Here is a 24,939-nt window from a genome sequence, read left to right as displayed (position 1 = left end):
CTGCAAATGCCACAAACTGCTGGATCTGTGGGTTGCTCCCACATGCTACCGGACACTCCATCCCCTTTATTCCTTCACCTTTCTCAGTTCACGGCTCTTGCCTCGCCTGGTTGATCCTCATGCAAGAAAGCCACAAGGACAATGCTGCTTCTGGTCAGACAGTGTCGCACTTCTACTACGGGTTCTGGCCGAACAACACAGGAAAGCCCTTTTGTCCCGCAATTTCAGGTTCAACCTTCCTTACGAACATCCCTGCCAACGAAAGGGTCGAAATGCAGGTGCTCCACAATCCAGCCAGATCCACCTTCTCCCACCTGCGGAAACAAACGGCTGCCACCCTGACTGCAGCCCTGTCTGTCATCAATGTCACAGGGCTCGTATGCCTTGAAGGACAAGGAACGCAGCTGGTGGGTCACAGCTCTTGCCGCATCACCAAAACATTGGCCTCAGCTAACACCCCCTCCTTTGTTGCTTCCCCGAATATGTACTTTGTTTGTGGCACCAAAGCTTACACGTGGCTCCCAAAAGGCTGGAAGGGTACGTGCTACATCGCCTTCATTCTTCCTCCCACGTATGTGGCTCCAGCCAACCACCACCGGCAAAAGCGCGCTGGAGATGTTGAACAAGCCGACTCCACCGGAGCACAGTTCCTAGATGCAGCAAAGGGACTTGTTCCTCTGTGGGGACCAATGGCAAATAGCCGCGCTATCCGACACCTGACTCAGGCATTAGAAACAACCATTAACATCACCGCTGGCGTCCTCGCCAACAACACGGCTGAGCTTCAGGCAGTCCGCCTGGTGGCTCTTCAAAACCGTCTTGTTCTAGATGTGGTTCTGGCCGACCGTGGAGGTGCATGCCGCATCATCGGCTCCAGCTGTTGCACCTACGTGCCAGATAACTCACCTTCAGTCTACAAAGCAATCGAACACCTCCACAGACTGTCCTCGGAGGTTCACCAGGAACAGGAAGGATGGTCGCTTGGAGGCTGGTTCTGGGACACTTTAAAGAACTGCGGATGGAGAGGGTTAACGTTTTTATTGATACCAATCATGATACTATGTGGGTGTTGTTTAGGTATTCAATGTTTACCATCTTTATGTGCACTTGTTTCCAACTGTATGTGCCCGAAGACTTTGAACTTTAAACCAGAGCACATGAGTCCCCTATACGAAATAGAAGTGCGTGGTCTCATGGGGATTGATCCGAACTGACAAGCTGGCGAGACATGTTAAAGGGAGGACTGTGGAAATTTAGTTTGTGTACTGAACATTATCTACGCCATCTTGCAGACTCACGTATGAGAATACACGACAGCCATTTTAGGTACCACGGTCTCCCTGTTCACGATCGCCCGTCAGCACATTTTCCTGACCATGCAAGCCTTCCCCGCGCACCCTGGCTGCCCCCGCGCTCACATGCACAAGCCATGAAACCCCCCATGACTCTGTCTCAGGGAATCACACCCCGCGCCTGACCAACACCTCCTTCCCGTCCATGAATACCCCTCTGTGGATAAACCCTTCCACCACGCTCGATTGTCCACACCAGTCCTTTCCGTCCATGAATACCCCATCTTTGATGTCCCCTTCCTCTGAGACTGAACGTCAGCACTGACTGCTGGTCATCCTCTAGCCCGAAGATACAGTTTATTGCCCATTACCGTACGCCCTCGCCTCTCCTGAAAGAGGCCACTATTGATCATGACATCCCCGCCCCCGGAGATTCGATCAGGCGCACACATTCCAAAGAGATCGGCAGAACACTCAGCTGCGTGATAGCCCCTCCCAATCATATGAGGGGAAAGGGTCTCTACTGTTGTCATGTGTTGGAAGGGGTTGGAACTGGGGGGTGTCGGAGATATCGTTCTGATGTCATTCTCATGCTCTACAATGTCCCTGTTGTAATAAAGGACGTTCACATGTCTTAAACCAGTGTATAAAAGCCCAGGTCTCAGAGGTAGAGAGAGCACCTCGAGACGATACCTCGTTGTCCGATCTGATGTGTTCTACTCCGTCGGAATAAAACTTGTTTCCTGTCTTCCAGTCTCCAGCGCCTGCCTCTTTATTTAGTAACATCGTATGGTATTAGAGGCGTTCCACGCCGGGCAAATTTAACTTAGGAAACAACTTCTGAAATCGCCTGACCATTGTAAATTGATCTTTATCAGTCCGCCAGTGGAATCCCCCAGTCAGGCCCCTGTGTCCTAAGTATCGTGGCTAGGGGCTCCATGGCCAAGGAGAACAATAGAGGCGACAGGGGGCAGCCCTGCCTAGTGCCTCTGCGGACCCGGATGGTGTCCGAGAGCAGTGCGCCCGTGCGGACCCGGACCGTCGGTTTGTCATATAGTAGGCCCACCATGGCCTCATATCCCCCACCCAGTTGGAACTTTTCCAAAACCGCTCCCAGGTACGGCCACTCAACCGAGTCGAATGCCTTCTCTAGGTCTAATATCAAGCACCCTGCTCTGGGCCACTGTTGGGCCCATACTCTTGTATCCGGAAAAGGCGACGGATATTGTGGGAGGTGTGGCGTGTCGGGACAAAGCCGTTCTGGTCTTGGTGCACCAATAGGGGCACATAAGGGGCCAGTCTTCGAGCTAGCGTAGAGGCCAGTATTTTGTAGTCTGTATTTAGCAACGCTAGGGGGCGGTAGGAGCCCATCTTTGTGCAGTCCTTGTCAGGTTTGGGAATGGATATCAGGGTTGCTTCATTTAACGTTGGGGGTAAGGTAGCATCCTCTAAGGCTGCAGCGTACATTTTCAGAAGTTCGGGGATGAGTATGTCTGGGCCTGCTTTGTAAAATTCGGCCGGGAGCCCATCTGGGCCCGGGGATTTGCCATTGGATAGGTTAAAGATTGCGTCGCGAACTTCATCGGGTTCAAGCAAGGCTCCCAGTTCGTCCTGTTGCGCAGTAGTCAACTGTGGCATTTGCAGAGGAGCAAGGTAACCAGCAATGTCGGGGTGCGGGTGGGGTAGTCGGGAGCGGTATAGTGCATTATAGTGAGTGGTGAATGCGTCGTGGATCTGGCGCTGCGAGTATAATAGGCCCCTCCCTTCTACGTGTATTGCTACTACTGGGGTCGAGCGTGTCTCCTGTGAGACCAGCCAGGCCAGCAACCTGCCAGGCCTGTCACTCATATGATGTGTCCTCGCCGAGTGCGCTGCGTAGTTGATGTCGCGAAGTCGCTCCAAGAGGCCCGCGTGGTCTGCGCGTGCCTCCTGCAGTGAGTCAGCGCCACCCCCAACGGCCTCCCCCTCTTTGTCGAGCAGAGTAGTCTCCAATCTGGTAAGCTCACTCTCAAGTTGTTGTCTCATGTGGCCTTGTGTCCTCAAGCAGTGTCCCCGAATTACCACCTTGAAAGCGTCCCATTCTACCTGCGGAGAGGACGCCGTGCCTGTGTTGTCTTCAAAGTATTGAGCAGTGCATGTAAGAAGGGACTCGCTGAAGGCCGCGTCAAGAAGCAACGTTGGTTGTAGTCGCCAGGTGGGTATGGGGGTGCGTGGTTGGTCCCAAGCCATGGTCAAAAAGTGTGGGTTGTGGTCCGAGTGTGTGCAGCCCATGTATAATGCGTCAGTCACAAGGGGCAAGAGGTCAGTGGATGCCATGAACCGGTCTAGGCGGACATGTAAGCCGTGGGCGCCTGAGTAATAGGAGTAGACCCGTGTCCCAGGATTGTGTGATCTCCAGACGTCGTGGAGGTCCCACTGCTCGGCCCACTCCTGCAGCGCCTTTGTGGCGCCACGCGTCGGAGCGCCGATAGGGGTTGGGGAGGAGCGATCTAATGTCGTATCTAGCGTGCAGTTGTAATCTCCACCCAGTAGCCAGGGGGCCGCATGCCAGGTTGCCATCATCGTAGAGAGGCGCGTCAGGAAGCCTCCCTGGTTAGTGTTTGGAGCGTACAGTGATACCAGCACTATCTGGTGCCCATCTAGTCTGCCTTGTAGTGCAACAAACCTACCCTCCTGATCTATCGTAGTGTCTGTAACCGTCCAGGGGGTCCCGGGGCGGACCCATATCAGTGCGCCGCGGGCGTATGGGGAGTAAGTTGTGGCATAGAGTTGTCCGCGCCATTTGCGGTGCAGCGCCCGGACCGCCGCCTTGTTCAAATGCGTTTCCTGAAGTAGTGCTATGCCTATCTTGTGTCGCTTCAAGTACGAATAAATTTGGTAATGCCTAGCTGGTGTGTGCATCCCCCTAATGTTCCATGTGCATATTCGTGTCTCAGTCATGGCTTCCGTGGGTATAAGCTCCTCCAGCCCCCCCGCTCGTCAGATACTTAGGCAGTGCTTCCCACTTGGCCCAGGGCCTTCTCCCCAGTACAAAAGTGCCCCAAGGTCTCGGTACAGAGTGTGGCGATCTCCGGTGGTGTAGAAGTGAAAGGGAGGGAAACATATGCCCTCAACATGGCAACATAACCTGAAATGCCAAAAGGTCGGCTACATAACATGTCGCCGTCCAAACGCTCGTATGAGCTCGTAAACTATACAGTTCTAAGGGGTACCGTGTGGCTTAAGTTGTAACAATAAAAATGACAGTATAGTCCATAGGGAGTGCAGCGTCCCTCCCGGGTAGTGTCAAAAGGCCGTTGCCGTCTGGCAGTTGCCCAGGTCCTGCCGCTCAGCGCAGCGCCAGCGGCTCTCTCAAGCATCTAGCTGTAGGGGTAGGTCTCTCAGGGGGGGAGCTCCCCCGCTTCAGATAGTCTGGGTGTCGCCGGTTGGCATGTGTAAAGTTGCCGATTAGGTGACCAGGTCTTAGCAGTGGGCGGCTGGGTCATAAGTATATAGTAATCACTATACCTGGTCGGAGTCCAGTGTCCCAAGGCGAACAGGGCCCAGCAAGGCACAGCTGCTTAGGTCTCTTCTCGTGAGGGGGGGCCCGCAAAGCCCTTGCGCGGATATGTCGTCTCCGGCGCACGGGAGCAGGAGTCTGTGTGGGCCGTTCAGCCAAACAGGTCGGCAGTTTGTGGTGTGACGTCTGGGAGATCGTCGGTGTGCTGGGAGTCCTGTAAGCCATAAATTGCTTCATCATCACTCGGGAGAGGCGCCGGGCTGGTGTCCGGGGCAGGGGACGGAGCCGGAGAGCTACTGATTTCCACTACTTTGCGGAGGGCGTCTTGTTGTTCCTGTAGCATCTCGTTTGCGGTTGGAGAGCGAGCTGGCGATTCCCGTGCTCTGGGAGGTGTGGGAGCCCTGCGTCGGCGGCGCCTCCGTGTCCCTCGTGTGCGTTCTGCGGTAGCAGTCCCTTGCGCTCGCCTAGGTACATCGGGCATGTTCTCATCCAGCCAGGCCTCAACTTCGTCAGAGTTTGTGAAGAAGTGCGTCCTATCTTTTGCTACCACCCGTAGCTTGGCAGGGAAGAGCAGCGAGTATTTGAGTCCAGCTTGTCGCAGTCTTCTTTTCACTTCCAGAAAGGAGTGTCTTTGCCTTTGGACTTGCACAGTATAGTCCGGAAAGAACATTACTGTGGTGTTATCAATCCGGATCTCGCCTAGCTTCCTGGCTTCCCGCAAGATCGCGTCGCGATCTCTGTAATTTAGGACTCGAAGGATTATAGGTCTGGGGTTCGAGCCAGCAGTTAGGGGTTTCGTGGGCACTCGGTGGGCACGTTCCACCACAAAGTGAGGCGACAGCGCACCCTCCGGCAGCAGTTCACGTAGCCAGTCTTCTACTCTTTGCGTGGGGTCCATCCCCTCCCATTTCTCCGTAATGCCCACCAAGTGGATATTGTTCCTCCTTGCCCGCCCTTCTGCATCCTCCGCGCGGTCCTCCAGGAATTCCACCCTGTTAAGGAGATCCTGTATGTGTTTGTCCGACTGCGTCACCTTCGGTTCCAGTGTTGCCATCGCGCCTTCTAGCGTGGTGGTGCGTTCCTGCAATTTCTTATGGTCGGCCCTGAGATGGGTTAGGTCAATTGCCACGCTGTCTATCCTGGTTTCCAAGGAGGTGCGCGTCTGTTGAAGGGATTCCTCCATCCTTTCCATGGCTGCTAGGACGGAGTCCAGCTTCGACGCCACGTGGTCAGCGTCCATCTTGGATGGTACCTTCGTCGTCTTCCCCTTCACTGACGCACCCCCCGTTCCGGTGCGTGTCATCACCCCACCAGACATGGGGCAGGCGGTGTGTGCAGGCAGCGTCGGGAGCGAATCCTGCATTCGTTTGTGTGCGCGCAGGGGAGCAGACGAGTCCGTGGGCCGCATCCGTGGTGCGTCAGGTAAATCAGACCATCAGTGTGGTATCCCCGGCGCCAATCCGTTAGCACTGTCTATTGTCGTGGGAGGGGGGGGGGAGCGGGAGCTCCCCGCTCAAGTGTTCGGCCGCTCCTTTGTGCCACTCCTATGTGGCCTGTGGTCAGGCGTTATCCGCTGTAGCTTCCGCCGTGCTTGTCAGTGGGAGAGTGACGTCGCCCAAGCATATAATGGACGCGTTCCGCCGGTCCTCGAGTTCTCACCCGCACCCACGGTTCCTCCGTGGCGGTGCCGCAATGTGTGCGGTAGGTAGGTGTCTTGGGCTTGCGGCAGAGCGGGTCGTAAATTGCAGCAGGTCAGGACGTTAGCCCGGTGTCAGCGGAAGAATGGCCCCAGCCGCTCCTATCTGCGCCTCAGGTCCCACCAGGGCTGTTTTCGCTGCCGGGGCGTCTCCCTTGGCAGCGCTGCGGCAGGTGCTTGAAGGCGCAGATGGCTGTTGTGGGTGGTCGTGTCTCGCTGCGGCTCTTGGTGTGCTGTGCCCTCTGCTGGGGGGGTGGGGAGGAGGGTTCCCCGGCCCAAGAGCTCACCGTGGCTCCGCGAGGTCCCATGGGCACCAGGGTCCTCGGATGGCGGCGCCGGTCGGAGGCAGCGTGCGGCGTGGGAGGGGGAGAAGGAAGGAGGCTCCGCTCACCTCACGGCGTCTCCGCGCCGCTCCGGCGTTCCAGCACAATTGTTGTCTCCGGTCGCCGAGTGGTCGCTTCCCCACCTCCGCGTCTTCTCAGGTCCGCCTCCGCTAGGCCTGGTCTGCGCTAGAATCCGGCCGCTTCTGGCCCATCGACACCCCCTCTAAGTCTCTCCAGAGCCGGGCGTATGGGAGCAATGGTTGTGGTGCTTTGGGGGTCAGCGAATCTGTCGCTGTCCGCTTCCGCCAGGCGTCGGGCCGTTTTCCGTCGGCCGCGGCGTGGGGCCTAGGAGTTCTCAAGAGGCCGCGGCCTCGCTTGATCGCGACCCCAGCTTCGTCGCAGCCAGGCCGGCTGTCGCAGCGTCGTCGGCTCCGATGCGGAGCTCTGCGGTCGATCCAGCTAGAATTCAGCCTGTGTGTGGGCAAGGGTTGCGGGCAGGTCCGCCAGCAGTTTTAGGCCAATTAGGACAGTTTTAGTCGGAGAAATGACCCGGGGTAGGGGAGCTCAGGCAGGAGCTCTACCCAGGCACGTCCTTCTCCATTGCGCGCTAAGCCACGCCCCCATCCTCTAGGCCACTCCCATGAGAAGTATTCTTTGTTTTAGAAGTTCTCTGGTAAGTCAAAGCGGAAGAAAGCTAAGTGGGACTCCGCTTTGGATACTTGTCAGACAGTTTCTTTGCCAGTTTGGGAAGTTTCAAGGCTACTCCTGAACTTTCATCTTGACAGCCCTCGTAACTCAGAAGTAGGTAACTTCTCTGCTGACCTAGCAGCTTGTCAGCGGCTCCAACTGTTTCAAGGCCCCACCCACTCTGCTGGCCATTTGCTAGATCCAGTCTTCTCTAACCTTCCCTACCTCACAGTTGCTACCCCCATCCCAGTGTGCTGGTCTGACCACTATCTGATCCTCATGACACACTCTAGGGTGGAGCCTCCTCGGAGGGTGCTCCAGAAATTGTCTCTCAAACGCCCATGGCACAAATTAAATTTTGACCATTTCCATGCCCTCCTCTCTATGAACACATCTAGCTTGCCGGATGATCCAGATGCTGCTGATAAAGCACTATCAGACTGGATCCTTCGCCCTTTGGACACACCTATTCCTGCTAAATGGTCTACGTGCCATACATCAAATCTAGTCCCTGGTACAATGACAAGCTCGCTATTATGCGCAAACCCTGTAAGAGGTTGGAGCGGGTGTGGAGACCAGATTATGACCCGATCCTGAAGGGGTGTTATCGGGCAGGAAGTATCTCAGAGCCATTTGGACAGTACGGGCAGCCTACTTTGCAGACGAGATCAGGAGCAGCAATAACCCCACCAAGAGTATCTTCTCCATACTTGGAGATCTTAAGTCGGCTGGGGTACCTGCAGCGCCCTCTATCACGTCGGATAAGCATTGTGAGGCTTTCGGCACCTTCTTTGTCAACAAGGTGGAAAACCTCTATAAGACCTTTCCTCAAGCTGATGTGTTCTGACCCTGTGTGTAGACCCCTTCCCACTCTCACGCTTGCCGCCTTCCTGCCGATCTCCCAGGATGAGCTGTGCTCATTATGCAGCAAGGTTAAATCTGTCTCTCCTGTGATCCCATGAAGCCAGATCAACTTCTGAAACTGCTACCTGTGTTTATTACACCTCTGGGTCAGGTGATGTCCCTGTCTATGACAGTTGTCCCTAGGACTTGGAAACAGGCCAGGGCTGTTCCCCCTGTTAAAAATAAACATATCCTCGATACAGCGAAACTTGAGAACTTTCGTCCTATCTCTCTCCTGCCGTGGGCATCCAAGATATCAGAGGCCTACATAAATTCCTTCTTGACAGGTTTTTTGGAAGAGAATCACATACTTGACCCCTCTCAGAATGACCAAACATCTGAGGGTAGCACTGGATGTGTGATGTTCTTCGGCACTGATCCTGATGGATCTCAGTGCAGCGTTTTGACACGGTTTCTCATCCGATCCTGTTGCATAGGTTGGAGGAGGCAGGCATTGTGGGCCCTGCTCTGGATTGATTTTGTCTCTTTTCTTTCTTTGTGGACCTTCCAGGTAACGGTTCCCACTTTCACCTATATGGTTCATACTATTCAACAGGGTGTGCCACAGGGCTCAGCTCTGAGCCCAACGGTTTTCAACTTGTATGGCCTACCATTCGCAGCGGTGGCCAGGAGTAGAGGGCTTACAGTAGTATCATATGCTGATGATATGCAGTTGGTAGTTGCACTCTCCGATGACTGCGTGCGGGACGCTCATAAGTTTCGGAGCGATCTCGCTGCTATCGCTGAGTGGGTGACCGCCAACTGCCTCCAGCTCAATGTCAGCAAGTCTGAGGTTTTGCTGGTAGGGAAAGATCCTGAGCTGTGGAGTAAATGCTGGTGGCCTGCTACCCTGGGCTGTACACCCGCCTCCAAACCGGTGTTGACATATCTAAGTGTCTGGATGGGCTCTGCTCCCAGCTTCCAGGTCCAAACTAAAAGTGGCAGGGACTCGTTTTGGGATACTACAGGGGCTCAAACCGCTGTTGGTTTTTTTCCATCCACCCATCAGGCAGGTTATTTTTCAGTCCTCTGTTTTGTCAAGACTGGATTACGCGAGCACCCTCTACCTGGGGGCTAATAAGACTGAGATTTTGAGACTGCAGAGGGTCCAAAACGCAGACGTCTGAACTCTCCTTGGCCTTCCTAGAACTTGCTCCACCTCCAGTGCTATACGTCGGCTACACTGGTTGCCGGTGGCCAAATAAGTGGAGTTTAGGCCCCTCTGCATTGCTTTTTAAAATCTTAAATTTTTCCTTTCTTGGCTAACCTGCTTTCATCATATACTCCCACCCGCCAACTGCACTTGATAGGTCATCATCTGGCGGTTGTTCCCTGGGTAAGGAGGGTGTGTGTTGGTGGGTGCTCTTTTCTTACACTGGCAGCTGAACTCTCTTCCCATACACATTCACAGAATTGACTACCTGGCTTTTCGTAAGGCTATTAAGACTCACCTCTTCCCTACACTATAGGCCCTCTTCTGTCCGTAGTCTTTGTGTTTGCTGTTAGGCCCAGGATGCTTTGCTGGGACAGCTGTGCGCTCTATATAACACAACATAACATAAATCCGAGGGCTTGGCATACAGGCAACGCCAGTCTCTCCAACCACTTCAGCAGTGACCCCATCTCTTCAGCAACCACTCCAATCCATGGTTCTGGTTGCCAGTGTATAGGTTATTTGGGGCACCAATCTGACAAATATTAAATTTCTCAGTTGATTATTCATGTATATTAATACTTCCATATTCAAAATAATTGGCTATCCATTTTGGATCCTATATATCTTAGCTTTAAAAATACGTGTGCAAGGACAAAACATTCTTGTTACACCCTATGTATTGGTTCTGTAACAACATTAGATCCATTTAAGTCTCTTGAGCAGTATCCACATGTAGTTAACTTCTTACTTTATACCGTACCCTTTTTTTCTGCACCTACCTTAATACACCGTCTCTCAGGAACACTTGTCTATTCTAATGCAGGAGGTATGAGGTTTACTCACTAAAGAAGACATCAAGAAGGTCTCTTTGCTGTTCATCAAGGACTTGCACGTATGGGTTCTCGTGGACAACCTCACCGCCATGTAGTATTTCAACAAGCATGCCTGAGTGGGGTGCTGGGTTGCATGCCAAGATGCTCTGTGCCTCTGGAGTTAGCTGGAGCATCGGGCATCATCAACTATCTGGCACTGATCTTTAAACGCCGGGGCAGACTAGCTCAGCCTGCAGCACCTGGCAGATCAGAAATTGGTGGCTGCTTCCAGAGTTGACAGAGGGCATCCTTTCAACAGTGGAAGAACCATGGCTAGATTTTCTTTTTGAATACCAACAATATAGATAACAATGGGTCAAACTAAAAAGGGATCCTTCAGGGTGAAGGATCCCAAATGATGTTGGGCGGTACAGGTCGGTGATCTGATGGGAACAATTATTTCACCACGTTGTACTCAGAGTGGATTTCGCGGTTGTATCCCTTAGTCACACAGATAGTCTTTAGATGGTCCTTTTTAGTTTGACCCATTGTTATCTATATTGTTGGTATTCATATTGTTAAGGGATGATAGCAATGTTAGGTCGGTAAACATTCCCTTAGACCCTCTTCTGTATTCGGTTTAGATTTTCTTTTTGCCACCGTCTAATATGATCCGGCAAAACATTTGTGCCTGCAAAACTCTCAGGAGATGCATTCCAACTGGAGTGGAGCACGGGGCTCATGTGCATAGTCCTGCTATTGCCTTTCCTGCCCTGAATTATGTATATTCGGAGAGACTGGACTAAGTCATCCTAGCAGCTGTGATGCACAGAAATTCTGGGCATGAGCGTCTGTCTTCCAAACAGGTTGCTACTCTGTGAGAATTTTATGTCGCAGCAGCAGGACAGGGTTCTGCACCAAAACCTGTAATCTCCTCTCTGTGCATGGAGACTGAGCAGCAGCAGTTGGCCGTGTTTGAACTACCACCTGAGGTTGTGGGTTTTATCTTGCTGCCAGGTGTTAGTCTATGAAGTCTACTTGCAGCAGGCACTGGGGAAAATGTGTGGCCTGATGTGAAGTACGCAAAACAGGCTCTTTGCAAGCCAAACTGTTGTATCCTTTTTGTCTTTGGCCCAGCAAGGCCTTGCACTGGACACTAATGAAGGTTATTTGCTGATGTAGTTGTGTTTTGCTGGACCAACCTTCCTTGTTTAAATTACCTATAGCGATGTGGTTTCATGAAGTTTAAACTTGTATTTATTCCCAACTAGTAGGTTATGCCAAAGTGGGGTTTTAACATGGTCTTGACATTTCTCATGTGTACTCTCTTCAAGCCAATGCACAGCTGCTTGCCTTCTAAAATTAAAAGCTGACTTCCTCATTGCAATTACTTATGGGTGACACACAAGGTAATTTCAGAACAACCGCCCTACTCTGCTTTTTTCCCCCCAGACAAATTAGTGCTGAGAACTCAGCCGGCCTTCTTGAAGAAAGTTGTGACTCCTTTCCCCCTTGGGCCATCCCTCCATCTGCCAGCGTTCATTGCTCCACCTCCTCCCCCTCAATAAAGGATAGGCTCCATAGATTTGACCCTTAAAGAGCGTAAATCTTTTACATCAATGGGACCAAGGACCATTCTGTGGACTATCTGACTATTTTTGGGGGATTCTCCTGGGTGAAGATGTAGAAGGCTGTGCAAAAGAGGACGCTGTTGAGGTGGCTAGTCCTCTACATTAAGATCTGCGATGCATTGTACAAAAATCGGCCTCAAGAAGGCCTGAGAGCCCGTTCTGCCAGGACCAAGGCTGCTATCGCTGTGTTTTCACGCAGATCGACATCCACATCACAATGTGGCAGCAGGCGGCACACATTTTCAAGAAAGCCTTACTGCCTTTAAAATGTCCGTCAGGAAGGACATTTTGCCCACTCGATTCTGCAGGATTTTTGGTCACTCCACAGAACTGCCTTGGGAGGTACTGCTCTCGTATCTGTTCACAAGGTGAGGAATCTGTGTTTAGAAGCATCCATCCGAAGAGCAAGTTACTTCTGTTTGACACTTTTTTTTTGGTGGATATACTCTCTAACTGCAGGTCCCACAGCACTATCCTCTTGCCATCTAAAACGGTTTCACATTGGAGATCTGCACACTGGTTCTGACATTTATTTTGTGCTCTGCGTCCAAGGTTGCAGAAGGAGTTGAACAAGAAACTGAAATTTGTGCAGGGAAAGCATTTATATGTGGCTCACTATCACTTCTGGGGCAGACTGAAGCCTACGTTGAGCTGCATGTTGCCACCTAGGAGCTCAAAGGACAATTGCAATGATGTTTCTGGATCCAGTCTGGTTCTTGGGGAATGTTCTAAAGGTGAAGTATCCATCAGAGCATTATTTCAGGTGAGTAATTTGTTATTTTGTATACTTGATAGTAGCTAATAGCAAACTATCGTATGTTCTCCTTTTTAGTGAATTCCATGTGTTCACTTTCCACGAATTTTGAGAGGTTGAAAGTGAAAGGTAACTTACAAAACCATCTTCCTCCTTAAATAAAATTAAAAATGTAAGGACTAAATCACACTATATTTACTTCTCTTGTTCATGGATACGGAAGGGTGTCTTAAGTGCTTTGCCCTTCTCCATATGTGTGCACTTCAGTGTTTTCTTGCCAAGGTTGTGTATTTTACTACCATTCCTGTGGTCTTATTGCCGAAAAGAAGTAATCAGCTTGCTATTATATTTGGTGTTGGAGAATATTAGCGAAGATCCAGTGACAGAAGAAGTTAACGACTGGGTAACAGTTATCGTTCAAGGGCCGCTTCATTATAATAAAATAACTTTCCTGTGAAATCAAGGAAATGAAGCAAAGTTTTGATAAAGACAGTGAAAAACAACTGAGGCTAATTGTCATAGTGCTGCTTGCTGGATTTGTAGTGGTCCAATTGTAGCCCAAAGTTTCTGCAGTTTCTCTCAATGGTTAGCTGTATTCTAATGATAAATGTCCTTCCCTTTTTAAAAGGTGGAAAGGGAAGGGAAGAGCTGTTCTAGTTGCTATGTTTAAAAAAAAAAAAAAAGTTTTTTCTTCTCTTCTCTATAGTAGTGTGGTTTGATATTCTCCATTTGGCTTTGAAAAGATCAAAAATGTCAGCTGTTGCCTATAGGTTATCATCCATATATATTTTTGAGAGGTTTTTCTCTCAACAGGAGTGTTCTGGAATCCTACATGTGGGCAGCACTTCATGTTTTTTTTAATGAAGATACCCTACACTAATAACTAGTGTCTCACCGGTATGTAACTTTTTTTTTTATTCTTCCAGTGCAAACGTTGCCTGGAACGATGTCTCCTCTTAAGGATCAGTCCATTGTTGTACGGACTAGGTCCTATTTAAAAACCATCATTGGATACAAAGTATAAAAGACCAGAAGAATGAGACCGTTGTCAACTAAGTAAAGGGAATTCTTGCGCTAGTACTATATCTTTCTTAGTCTGGCTCTTCTGCAAAAGGCAATTTTTGAGAGGCTAAGGGATGGGAGACTCTTTCCTGGAAACTTTTACTCCAGGTCCTGGTCTGTGCTCAAATGGATAAATGCAGCTTTTTATGGCAGATTATAAGCTCCAAAATTGGGAAAAATTGTGCAACTTTGAGTTTTGCCTCTGACTCTGCAGTGGAATTAATTTTTAACTTTCAGTAGTCAAAACAGCAGCCTTCCAACAGTTTCTTATTGGCAAAAAAGGCTAGCCTGCAACAGTGCTTTATGTATGTGCCTATTTGTGAGGCAATACCTGGGCACTGAATTATTTGCTCAAACATTAGATCAGAATGTGTATTTTTGTTTAATTTACCTTTGTCATATTCCACTCTACATTACAGAAAATCAATTGTCCTACTTCTATAGCATGGCTTATACCCTGAGCGAGTATCCAGGCGTTGTGCCGCAGGAATCTGTCAAAGCGGCAGGTCTTGAATCCCTTCCTGAAGTGGGTCAGCGAGGCGAAGGTAAAGGGGGGGGGGTGTAGTATTTCAGGCTTTCGCGATGTGGTGGGAGAAGGAATATCCTCCGCAATGGCGGATGCATGGTATGAGGGAGAGGTGAGCGAAGATTCCTGGTAGGTCAGTGGAAATGCAGGCTGTGGTTCATGCAGGCAGGTCTATTTGTGAGTCTTCTTGAACAGGTTGAGGATGAATCTGGCAGCTGCATTGTGGATCGTCTGGAGTCTTTGCATGAGTTAGGTGGTGCCTGCGTAGAGTGCATTGCCGTAGTCCAGTCAGCGGGTGATGAGGGCATGTGTCACTGTTCTCCTGGTGCTGATGGGGAGCTATTTGAAGACTTTGCTGAGCGTGTAGAAGCAGGCTAAGGAAACTGCGTTGCCCTGACTTTTCATAGAGTTCCCTGCCAGGATGATGCGAAGGTCGCAGGCATGATCTTTCAGTGTGAGCGTGGGAATGAGGTCCTCTGGCCACCAGGAGTCCTTCCATAGCGTGGTGTCTGCCTGAAGCTCAACACAGACAAAACTGAAGTCCTGATCTTCGGCAGTTGTTGTTCATCCAGGCTGAGACTTTCTTCATACATTTGTGGAATTTGGTCTTTGAGGTGGGGTCTGCTATGGACGAGCTGGGTATCGCCTGGGTAGGAGATGTTGTGTGATCTGATAATGCCAGAGTGGTGTCATGTAGATGTTGACAATGGTTTGACTGAGAGATGAGCCTTGAGGTAAGCTGCAGATGGTGCCATTGGGTTGCGAGCGGAAGGGATGGAGGCGGACACTCTGGGTGCACCCAGTGAGAGAGGATGCCATCCATCCGAGTCCACCATTTGTGATTCCTATCCGGAGTAGTCTATCAAAGAGTGTGTGGTGGGAGACTGTGTTTAAGGCTGCTTAGAGGTCCAGCAGGATCAGGGCAACTGATTCGCCCCTGTCAGGTAGGGTGTGTGTGTCGTCTGTTGCGGCAATCTGGGATGTCTCTGTGCTGTGGTTGGCTCTTAAACCTGAGTGGGAAAGGTCCAGTAGCTTGTTTCTTTCCAGGTGTTCAGTGTCTCGAGGTGTCTGGAAAGGTTACTGTGGTTATGGAAGCATGGAGGGTGGTTGTGAGTTGGTGGCTGATCTCCTGTCATCGAAGGTCTAAACTAAAAGTTGGTGGGGGTTGGCATGGTTGGTGCTCCAGAGTGGATGGCATTCATAAGTTAGTGTTTGGTGTGCGGAGCTGATCTCATGTGGTATGAAGGCGGTTGATGGTAGTGGTCAATCAGTTGCGGAGGAAGTCCGAGGGTTGGTGATTGAAGTTTCTAATGATGATTGCTATCATGTGTAAGTGGTCGGCTAGGGCGTTGCAGAGTTCCTGTGAGGAGGGTATCAAGTTTTTGTAGCTGATGGGCAGGTGAACTCGTACTATAGTGAAAAGTTCCTTGGTGCTGTACTTGATCCAGTGGGTCAACGCCTCCTTTTTATGCAGGTTGGAGCTGGCGGTGGTAGTCATGGAGGGCTGATTTGAAGGTGGCTCGGTCTGTGTGGTTCCTGCTAGTGCACCATCTTTCCAGTTGTTTGCACCTGTGCTTTAACGTGTTAGGTTCCGGAGTGTACTAGCTTGCTTGTTTGGTAGGTCTGCGCATTTTGTCTGGTTTGGAGGGACTGACTCAGTTGGCAGCGCTGGTGATTCAGGTGTTCGACCAGGCAGTAGGCAACTTCAAGTGGGTTGTGACATTGAACTGTGTGATGCTGAGGGCATCGATCCTTTGTTGTTGAGTGAACTTGGTCCGGTTGCGGTAAGGGGTGCTGGGGCGGTGCAGGGAGGTCCGGCGAGAGTGACGTATGGTTTCGTCATCGGTGATGTTGCAGGTGATTGATTCCTTGTGTACGATGGCCATGGCACCTCTGTCTGTTGGTGTGGTCGCGGTTTTGTCTTGGGCAGAACCCTATCGCTTTAAGTTCCATTGTGGCAAAACCGATGTGCTTTGGATAAACCATTTTTAATCAATTGGGACATTACCTTATAAATTCTGGCCTCCATCCTGGTCCAATTACCCCATGTCCAGCAAAGATTGTGAAAAACATAGGTTTTTATTTGGATCCTTTGTGATCGCTAGAAAAGCAAGTTAATCATTTGTCTACCACCTACTTCTACTTGTTTAGGGTAATGGAGATTTCACCACTTCTTCCTAAATTGGCCTGCTGGCTGGTCACTAACACAACTTTTGAAACTCTTGTGTTGGCTAATCAGCTGTACTATGTTGATGAACTACAAAGGATCAAAAATGCCACTGATAAATTTGTTCTCTCACTCTCATTCCTGCTTCCCTCTTCTGCCTCTAATGTACTGAACAATCTGCACTTGATTCCGGTGGAAAGGGGAATACTTTTTAAATTCCGATATAGTCTTTAGAGCTCTGTATGACACCGGTCCTTCCTACCGGAGTGAAACAAAATATACATATGTTCCTGGTCGCGCTCTCCAATCCAAGGTGACGTTCCTATTAATATTACCAGGATTTAGGAGGGATTGTTCTGGAGGTAGGGCCTTCTCTGAGGTGGCAACCAAACTTTGGAACTCACTTGCTCATGTATCACACAGGATGCTGCAGTTCAGGAGATTTATAGAAGCTAGCCTACCTTTTTTTATTGACCATCTTGCATAATCATTTCAATGGAGCTGGTCGGCCTTTAAAGTAGGCTGGGGTTGCCATCATAAAAGTATCATTTTGTGATCGCAAACGCAACTAGGGTCACAATTGTCTTTTTTTTGTTATTTGGTCACAGGGCAGATATTGGGGTCATGCTAGTTGGCATGATCACTTATCTTGATTGGTTTATAGTGGTGGTTTCTGAGCTGTTACGTTTCGCTCTAGTACAGCCGTTTTAAAGTGCTCTTTATAGAATGTGATTCTTTTCTTAATATTGACCTAGAAACCATTATCTGTACTAAAGACCCTAGTTCAGTAATCTGTGAACTGATTTTGATAACTTTTTTTTACCAATATTTCATCTGAAAAAGTTTTGTTATCCTTGCTTTCCATCTATCTACTGATGAGACGAGTGTGTAGTTTTATTCTCTGTTAATGAATAGCAATTAATATTTTTTACCGAGAAGGAAACTTCATTAATCGCCCTATTCTTCTCTGGAAGCTCATGAAAATCGAAATTAAAATGCTGGCCAAGAATTTTGTTTCTCATCTGATTATTATTTTTTCTACATTTGTCTGTTTTAAATTAGATGCTAGTTATTTTGTAACCGCTCTGGCGTTTATACTTTTTTTTTTTTTTACACCAGTACCCTTTTATTTTAAAGGGCGTTTTAGCTTCGATATGTGTTAGAAAGATTTAGGAATATGATCAAGATGCCCAGGAAGGCTATCTGGGATTAATGTGTTTCATGCTGGTATCAACTCCGTTATAGCCTTTATTCTTAGTTTTGTACATTTATTGTATTTTATCTCTTTTTTGACTGTAGGAAGATAAAGAAAATGCAGGGAAGCAACCTGTTCTGGTGAATCCAGTAGAAAGGACTGGAATTACTGTACTTCAAACAATCCAGTCTCCCAACTTGTGTGCAGCCTCGGTCATAAGCAAAGACTTTGAAAATCTTCGATTAGAGGAAATAAAATCTCTATCTTTGGAACAAAATACTGCAGCTATTTCACGTAGTCACTCCTCTGTGAAAAGTGTTGCAGATAAACATTCAGTGGCGGACACAGGCAATGCTGGCTCCCAAAATACCAAAAAGGCACTGAACGGTTTGGAGAAATGTAATCCTGATGCCAAATTTACCAAAAAACCTATCCGTGGAGTTTTTCGTGGGAGAGTAGTACAATCCAAGATAAGCTCATTCTGGAAAGTGTCAAATGATGAAAGCCAGGCAAAGGCTTCAGTTCTTTCTAACAACTTGGCGAAATCTCAGCCATCAAACAATTCAACTGCTGGTCTAGTAAATAATGCACATTTCACGATTAAATCTTCACGTAAAGAGTCGAATTGCCCTTTGGATAAGGCACGTTCTGTAGGTGTTTCAAAACGTCCTGCTAAACATTCTGCTTCCACTGTTAAACCCGCTGGAAAAAAACAGTCCTCTGTTCCTGTCAGGATGACCACAGTATCCAACTATGTTAAAGTTAGTAGCACTGCTTTTTCTGCACATGGAACTGCACCCCGGCTTAACAGTTGCTCAGACTTGGTTCAAAAAACAAAGCCTGCAACCGCTGCAGAACTGCCCAGTGGTAAAATGCATCCATCTAGTTCGTTCAAAGTATGTAAAAGCACAAAGAAGCAATTATCTACTGCTAGTGCTGCACTGCCCAATGGTAAAATGCATCCTTCTAAATCGTTCAACGTATGTAAAGATATCAAGAGGAAAGAGAAGCCATTATCTACTGCTGTTACTCTGGGGAAAAACTCTTACCGGCCTCCAGTAAAACAGTGTCTTCCTACTGGTCAAGGAAATGCACCTGGAGCTAGGCAGTCTCGAGTCTCAAAAACAACAACTTTGGCTTCCTCAAACACTATTTCTGCACCTTTCCGTCCCAAAACAGTCTCTGAAATCCTTACTGCTGCTTCTACTAGATGTGTGCATCCAAAGGAGTCTGCAGAAGAGCAGAGGTAATTTTCATGTATTTTTTTTTTTTTAAATCGAAAGATTCATTGCTTGTGATGTTTCCATGTGAATTGTCTGTTTTAGTCTATTTTGGTGTGACTTTCTTAGCAATCCATTATAGTAAATACTGCTTTTGAAATCCAGTTATCACTGCTCTGACATCGAATTGGTGAATATTCGGGTCCGAAGCCTGCCCTCTACTGGATGCTGATCCACTCCATCAGGCAAAGAGACCGTAGGTGGCAGTGGAATGGTAGCTGACAGTTGCTCTCTCTATCCTGTCAGCTGCTGGTCCATACAAAACCCTCTGCTGATGGGAGTGAGGGGGTGGGGGGGTGGACTTCAGGCCCAGCTTGCCAGATGCCGTATAGTAGAGTCTCTGTGCATAACTGCCTGATTGGTTCTCTTCCCCTGCACACCAGGTAGTTGGCTGAGAAGGGGAAGAGAATTTGGGTCGGGCTTACACATCCTAACTTTTTGTCATGGTTATCTGAACCAGAGGTGGAAAACATCCTGTTAGCAAAATGACATCCTAGGCAACTATAGCTTCACTGTTCATCTGATAGTTGCAAACCCTCAGTGGGGGAGCTGTTATTGATAGCTACCCATTAATATTTCTTTATGTTGAGAATAGATATCTGCTCAGTGATTAAACCAAGTAACTAATTGTGTATTTCAATACTCTATCTTAGTCAGTTAGCATCCATTTTTATTTGTGCTGTTACAGGTTACAAACTTGATTAAGGGTGAATTGCATCCTTGGCTGAACAGAGTGGAAGCAAAATACTAACTGGCAATTCAATTCTCTGTTGCCAAGCACCAATATGCATTGCATGGTATTGCATAAACACTGCTACTTGAAACTGCAATATTTTGTAACCAGTTGTATTCAATAATGTTAAAATTCAGTATGGAGTCCGGAGTACAAAACTCGCCAGTGACTGCTAGTGAACTTTGGAAACAACTAGGCTTCAACAGTTGCTCCAAATTGAATTGAGCAAGCTAGACATCTCGTTTTCTTAACCTCATAATCCAAGCTCATCCTCTGAGCTTATTTTGAAATAAATGAGTCCAATTGTGTTTGTGGGTTTTATTTTTCTTCCCCCTACAACTTGAATAGTCTCCATTGCATCAGTGGTGAGCATGGGGCAGTGAAGCCTATAACACAGCAGCAATGACCTCCAAGCATATGTCCATGATAACCTTCATTATGCTAGGAAGGAAACCATTGTTGTCCTCAATGTGAGAGGACACCAAGGGGCTTTCACAAACGCACCACTCCTGCAAACACCAGCATGAATGTTGTGACAAGCACACATGTTGAAATGGGTGCAAAAATAGCACCTGCGCTTACAAGGCTTACACCTTATCTTTCCCTGGAAGAAGTCCATTCAGGCAGGTGCTCCTAGTTGGTCTTTAGGGGTGTTTGTGAAGAGGTTGTGTCCCCCACCCTCCTACCCACCCACCCCGTGGCTCTACTGAAAGTGACATGCTGACGGCCATTCAAGACACCACATTTGTCCTTCTGCAGCTCCATTGGATGTGGGATCCAAAGTCAATCAATGTTCCCCTTAAATTTGAATCTTTTTCAGTAACTGCAGTAAAGTGCCCCTTTTTGACATCGTCACCCCCACGTTTTGCTTTATACATGATGTGATTTCAACTGAAAGTGCACTGGGTTCCTGCTAACCTTGTACCCAGTGCCAGAGCTCTTTCCCAAAACTGTACCATTGCCCCCCAATTGGCAAAACCTTGGGCCTGAGGTACTAAAGAGGGTCCCTAAGGGCTGCAGCACAAATGGTGCCACCCTAAGGAACTCTTCACCAAGCACATGCAAAACTGCCATTGCAGGCTGCATGTCTTGGTGCAGACAAAAGTGGAAAAAATTACGTTGCACATCCCTGTGTCATGTGCCCTAACACTGCATGTAATATTTGGAACTTACTCCTACAGCAGGCCTTACAGCCTTATGGCAGGGTGCTGAATATTACATGTGAGGGCATACCTGCATGAGCAGACATGCCCCTGTGCTGGTCATTCCTATTACTGCCAGTGTAAATCAATCAATCCATTTGTATAGCGCAGTACTCGCCCATGAGTGTCTCAAGGCGCTGAATATGGAAGGCATTTTAAAAAGTGTGCTGGACACTGGTGAAAACGAGTTCCCAAGCTGCATGTTGGTTTCACTGAAAATAGGGATGTTTAGTATCAAACATCTCATATTGGTAAACCAGCACTGATTCCAGTGATGGATTTACCAATATATTCACCCAGAAGACACTCTTGAGGTGCACCCCTGAAAACCTACCAGCCTCTGGTGTGCTTGCTGACTGGCTTCTGCCTGCCTGCCACCCGAGACCCTGTTCTGACCACCTACGGTGAGAGTGTCTTCTCTCAGGGGCCCCGGAACAAAAGACAGCCCGGAAAGAGGGTGCAACACCTCCTCCAAAGGATAACCTGCTGATTAGCCTTCGTTGGGCGGCAAGGTGAAAGGGCTGCCACCTTAATCTGGCTCCCCCTCACAGGGGAAAAAGCCTACCCCTTTGTCCAGGACCCCCATGGCACTTGGACAAGTGAGAAAACATTATCTAGTCAGGTAAGCGTGCCACCTCCAGGTTAGTACCACCCCTAAGGTGGGCTACTGTGAGGTGGACACTGTTTTTCAGAAGTAGCCATCTTTTTTTCTCAGATGGATTCTGAGACAGTTATGCCCACTTCCCACTGGAAGTGGTCATATAGGGGCATAGTGACCGCAAGGGTGCGCCCACCGAAAAGATGCAAAAGCAGAGGAGACCAACCCTGCCAGCCTGTCTGCACCCCTCATTGAAAACTATGCCAAAGTAGACTCGTCCTGCAGATGTTGACTCCAGAAACCTGGGAAGACTGCCTGCTTGCAGTAAAGGCCCAAGACCTCCAGTGAACAGCAGACCTATTCTCCTGCAACTTGCAGGAATTCCGAAGCAAAGACTGAGGCCTCTGGAACCGCCAAAAACCTGACACCTGAGGCAACCACTGCACCCGTTTCCCTCGGCCCAAGTTTAAGGGGGCCAACTGTGGCAACACTAGAGTTCGAGTCGATCGTGGTTCCACCCACGTGGACTCCCCAACACCGCCAGCGGCCTTGGCACTCGGGTCCCCTCGACAGCAGCTGCTCCTGGTAAGAAAACCCAACGCCTAAAGTCACCTCTGCATCCATTGCCCCCGGGCCATGGAGAAGAGTACCCCAGGTGTCCCTACGTCCCCGATCATTGCCAGACTTTAACTTCCCTGTTGGTTTAACCCAGCTGGCCTCCTAGCCAGAGCTTGCATCCTCTTTTAGCAGTGACCAATGTCCATAGAAACCTGTTGGGCTCCTGACGCTGTTTTGTACCCAGCTGCCCCATGCTGCTGCTAGTGGTGTACTGCTGGTGCTGCCTTGGACCTTGCCCACCACTCACCCTAACTTCTGAAGGTTGACCCCGTAAATCGCTGTACTGTACCGATGTGCAGAGCTTTTTCTTCCTTCCATAAAACCTTGCAGAACTCCAATTGCACGGCCCTTTTTAAACTGAAAATGTATATTTAAAAACGTACTTGTCTGAATGATTTTTCTCTGATGTATAAAGATACTTGCTTATTGGTGTCCCGTGGAGTCTTCTGTGTCATTTATTGATCTGTGTATTTGCAGATGTTTTGCACTCCTTTGTTAAGCCTAATTCTGCTTGACCACACGGCCCCCTAACAGCGCACTTTGGGGTTGCATAGCAAGTCCCTGTCTCTCCCTGGACTCTTTGCACAGTATATCAGATATTTGATGTTCGAGGCATATGAGCTGCAGATGACACACTGTGCATAGATGGCCACCTAGTGTTGGGCCCGGATGTTTGCAGTTGTTTTTGCCCTGAAAAGTTCTTTGGAAGTCACAAGATAGGTGACTCCTCCTTTGGACCACATTGCGCATGGGCATCGGCTCCATCCTCAGATTGTTTTTTCCGCCATCTGGCTCGGATGTGTTTCCTGTGCTCCGTTTTGGAACCGATTTTTCCTTCGGCGCGCAATCCTCACCCAGTTCGACGGTATTGTTTCGACCCCGGTTCCCATCGTGACTCTTCACGACTTGAAGTCTTCGATTCCGGTCGCCGACTAAGACCTTCGGGCCTACCTGGGCCTTACTCTCTGGCTCATGAAAAGGACGCCATTCAAGAAGTGTCCATGTGGGTCGAAGTTTCCCCACACCGATCTACATGAGGTGTGCAACCTTTGCCTCTCACGAGGCCAGATACTGTTCCGCTTGTGCCTCTTTCCGCTCCAAGAAGACTATTCGGGACCGACTAGCTCTAAGAACTATGGCTCGCTTCGACCAAGGACGACATCTTTGAAGAGGGCGTCGACGAGCAGGAGCAACAACATGGCGCGAAAGTGACTCCGAGGCCGAAGACTCGGACGTCGAGGACATCACTCCAGCACAGCGGGTTGTGAGTACACACCTCGACCCCGACCCTTCCTCGACACCCTCCAGAAAGGCTTCGGTCACACCCTCTCCTTCGGGCCCCGGTGCACACTGAGAGACTGCTTCCCATGTCCTGCTTTCAAGCTCGGCTAAGAAGCCTAATAAGCCTTTGGGTGACTCTGGCTCGAGGCAGGCTACCCCCGGTGCCGGCACACACCTACTGGCACTGAAAAAGAAGCCATCTTCCACCTCCACGCCAGCTGCTTCCACATGTAAGCACTCTACGCCGAAGACTGGAACCGGCTCCTCTGCACCAAAACCACACTCTGAGCCGAGCAAGAAATTACCACCCAAAGCACCCGACTCCCATGCTTCGGAGTCAAAAAGACCATCAAAGCCGAAAAATGCTTCGGAGCCGGAAAAAACACCCAGCCCATCAGACCAAGAACATGTTTCTAAACCAAAAGATGTTACCGGTTCGGTGCCGATAAAGCCTACGGAACCAAAAACCTCAGCAGCGAAGGATCTACCTCCCTCAGATGAACTATTCCATCCAGATCCTACACAAAAGACTGAGTTAATCAACCAGTTTTGGGATCTTTAACCATAGTTCTAAAAAACAACCATTCGAGACGCCTGCACCGGCTCGTCAAACTAAGAAGGACATTGCAACTTCTCCTCTAAGAATACCTTCTCCTCCTCCTCCTCCTCCTCCTCCTCCTCCTCCTCCTCCTCTCCCTTGCCACACCACTCCCCTGCACCATCTCCTACTCCATTAGAAGATAATAATGACGGGGATAACCCCTCTGACACAGGGGATGGTGCAGATAATGAGCCACTAGATATTCCTAGTCCTCCTGGCTCACCTGACCCTTGGGATGATTATAGTACCCCAGACGTCCCTAACATCCCACAAGATGACATATACCCCTCCTGGCATTCCCCACTAGAGGACACTATGGGATTCAATCAACTTGTCCATAGAGCTTCCCAATATCATGGAGTTGACCTACATACTGACCCAGTAGACGAAGACTTCCTTGTGGACACCTTTGATACAGCACAAAGGTCAACCTCAATTTTTCCTATGCTTAAAGGGGTTATAAAGCATGCGCCAGAGCTCTTCAAAGACCCAGTTAGGGCTCGAATTCTCAACCCCCGAATTGAGAAGAAGTATAAGGCTGCCCCCTCAGACCCAGCCTACATTAAAGGGCCTGCGCCACTAGACTCCCTTGTAGTCTCCAATGCACGCAAGAGCCAATTCCCAAACATCAGGCGAGGCTCCCCCACCAGATAAAGAGTTTAAATTCCTAGACACCTCAGGCAAGCGGACAGCGTCACAGGCAGCAAACATTTGGCATATTGCTAACACTCAGGCAATATTAGCAAACTACGATAGGGCACATTATGATGAGTTAGAATCCATAATGGCAGCACCTTCCCGACAAGTACAAGAATAGGGCCAATGAACTTATACAAGAGGGTAAAACCATCACCAAAACCTCTATTCGTTGTGCCCTAGATGTAGCAGATACCGCTTCCAGGGCAATTAATACCAGTGTCCTT

General features: G+C 49.2%; 1 protein-coding gene across 4 annotated transcripts in view; it reads left to right on the top strand.

The window, feature by feature from the left end:
- Window positions 1-24,939, top strand: part of CKAP2 (cytoskeleton associated protein 2) — a 248,826-nt gene that overhangs the window by 95,126 nt on the left and 128,761 nt on the right. For all 4 annotated transcript variants that reach the window (XM_078657257.1, XM_078657259.1, XM_078657258.1 and 1 more), the window contains one exon: window positions 17,808-18,949. In XM_078657257.1, coding sequence (XP_078513383.1) covers window positions 17,808-18,949 — 1,142 coding nt within the window. The remainder of the gene's footprint in view (window positions 1-17,807; window positions 18,950-24,939) is intronic.

Source organism: Lissotriton helveticus, chromosome 8 (assembly GCF_964261635.1).
Source record: "Lissotriton helveticus chromosome 8, aLisHel1.1, whole genome shotgun sequence".
In the NCBI taxonomy this organism is placed as follows: Eukaryota; Metazoa; Chordata; class Amphibia; order Caudata; family Salamandridae; genus Lissotriton; species Lissotriton helveticus.
This window is presented reverse-complemented; position numbering and strand designations above follow the sequence as displayed.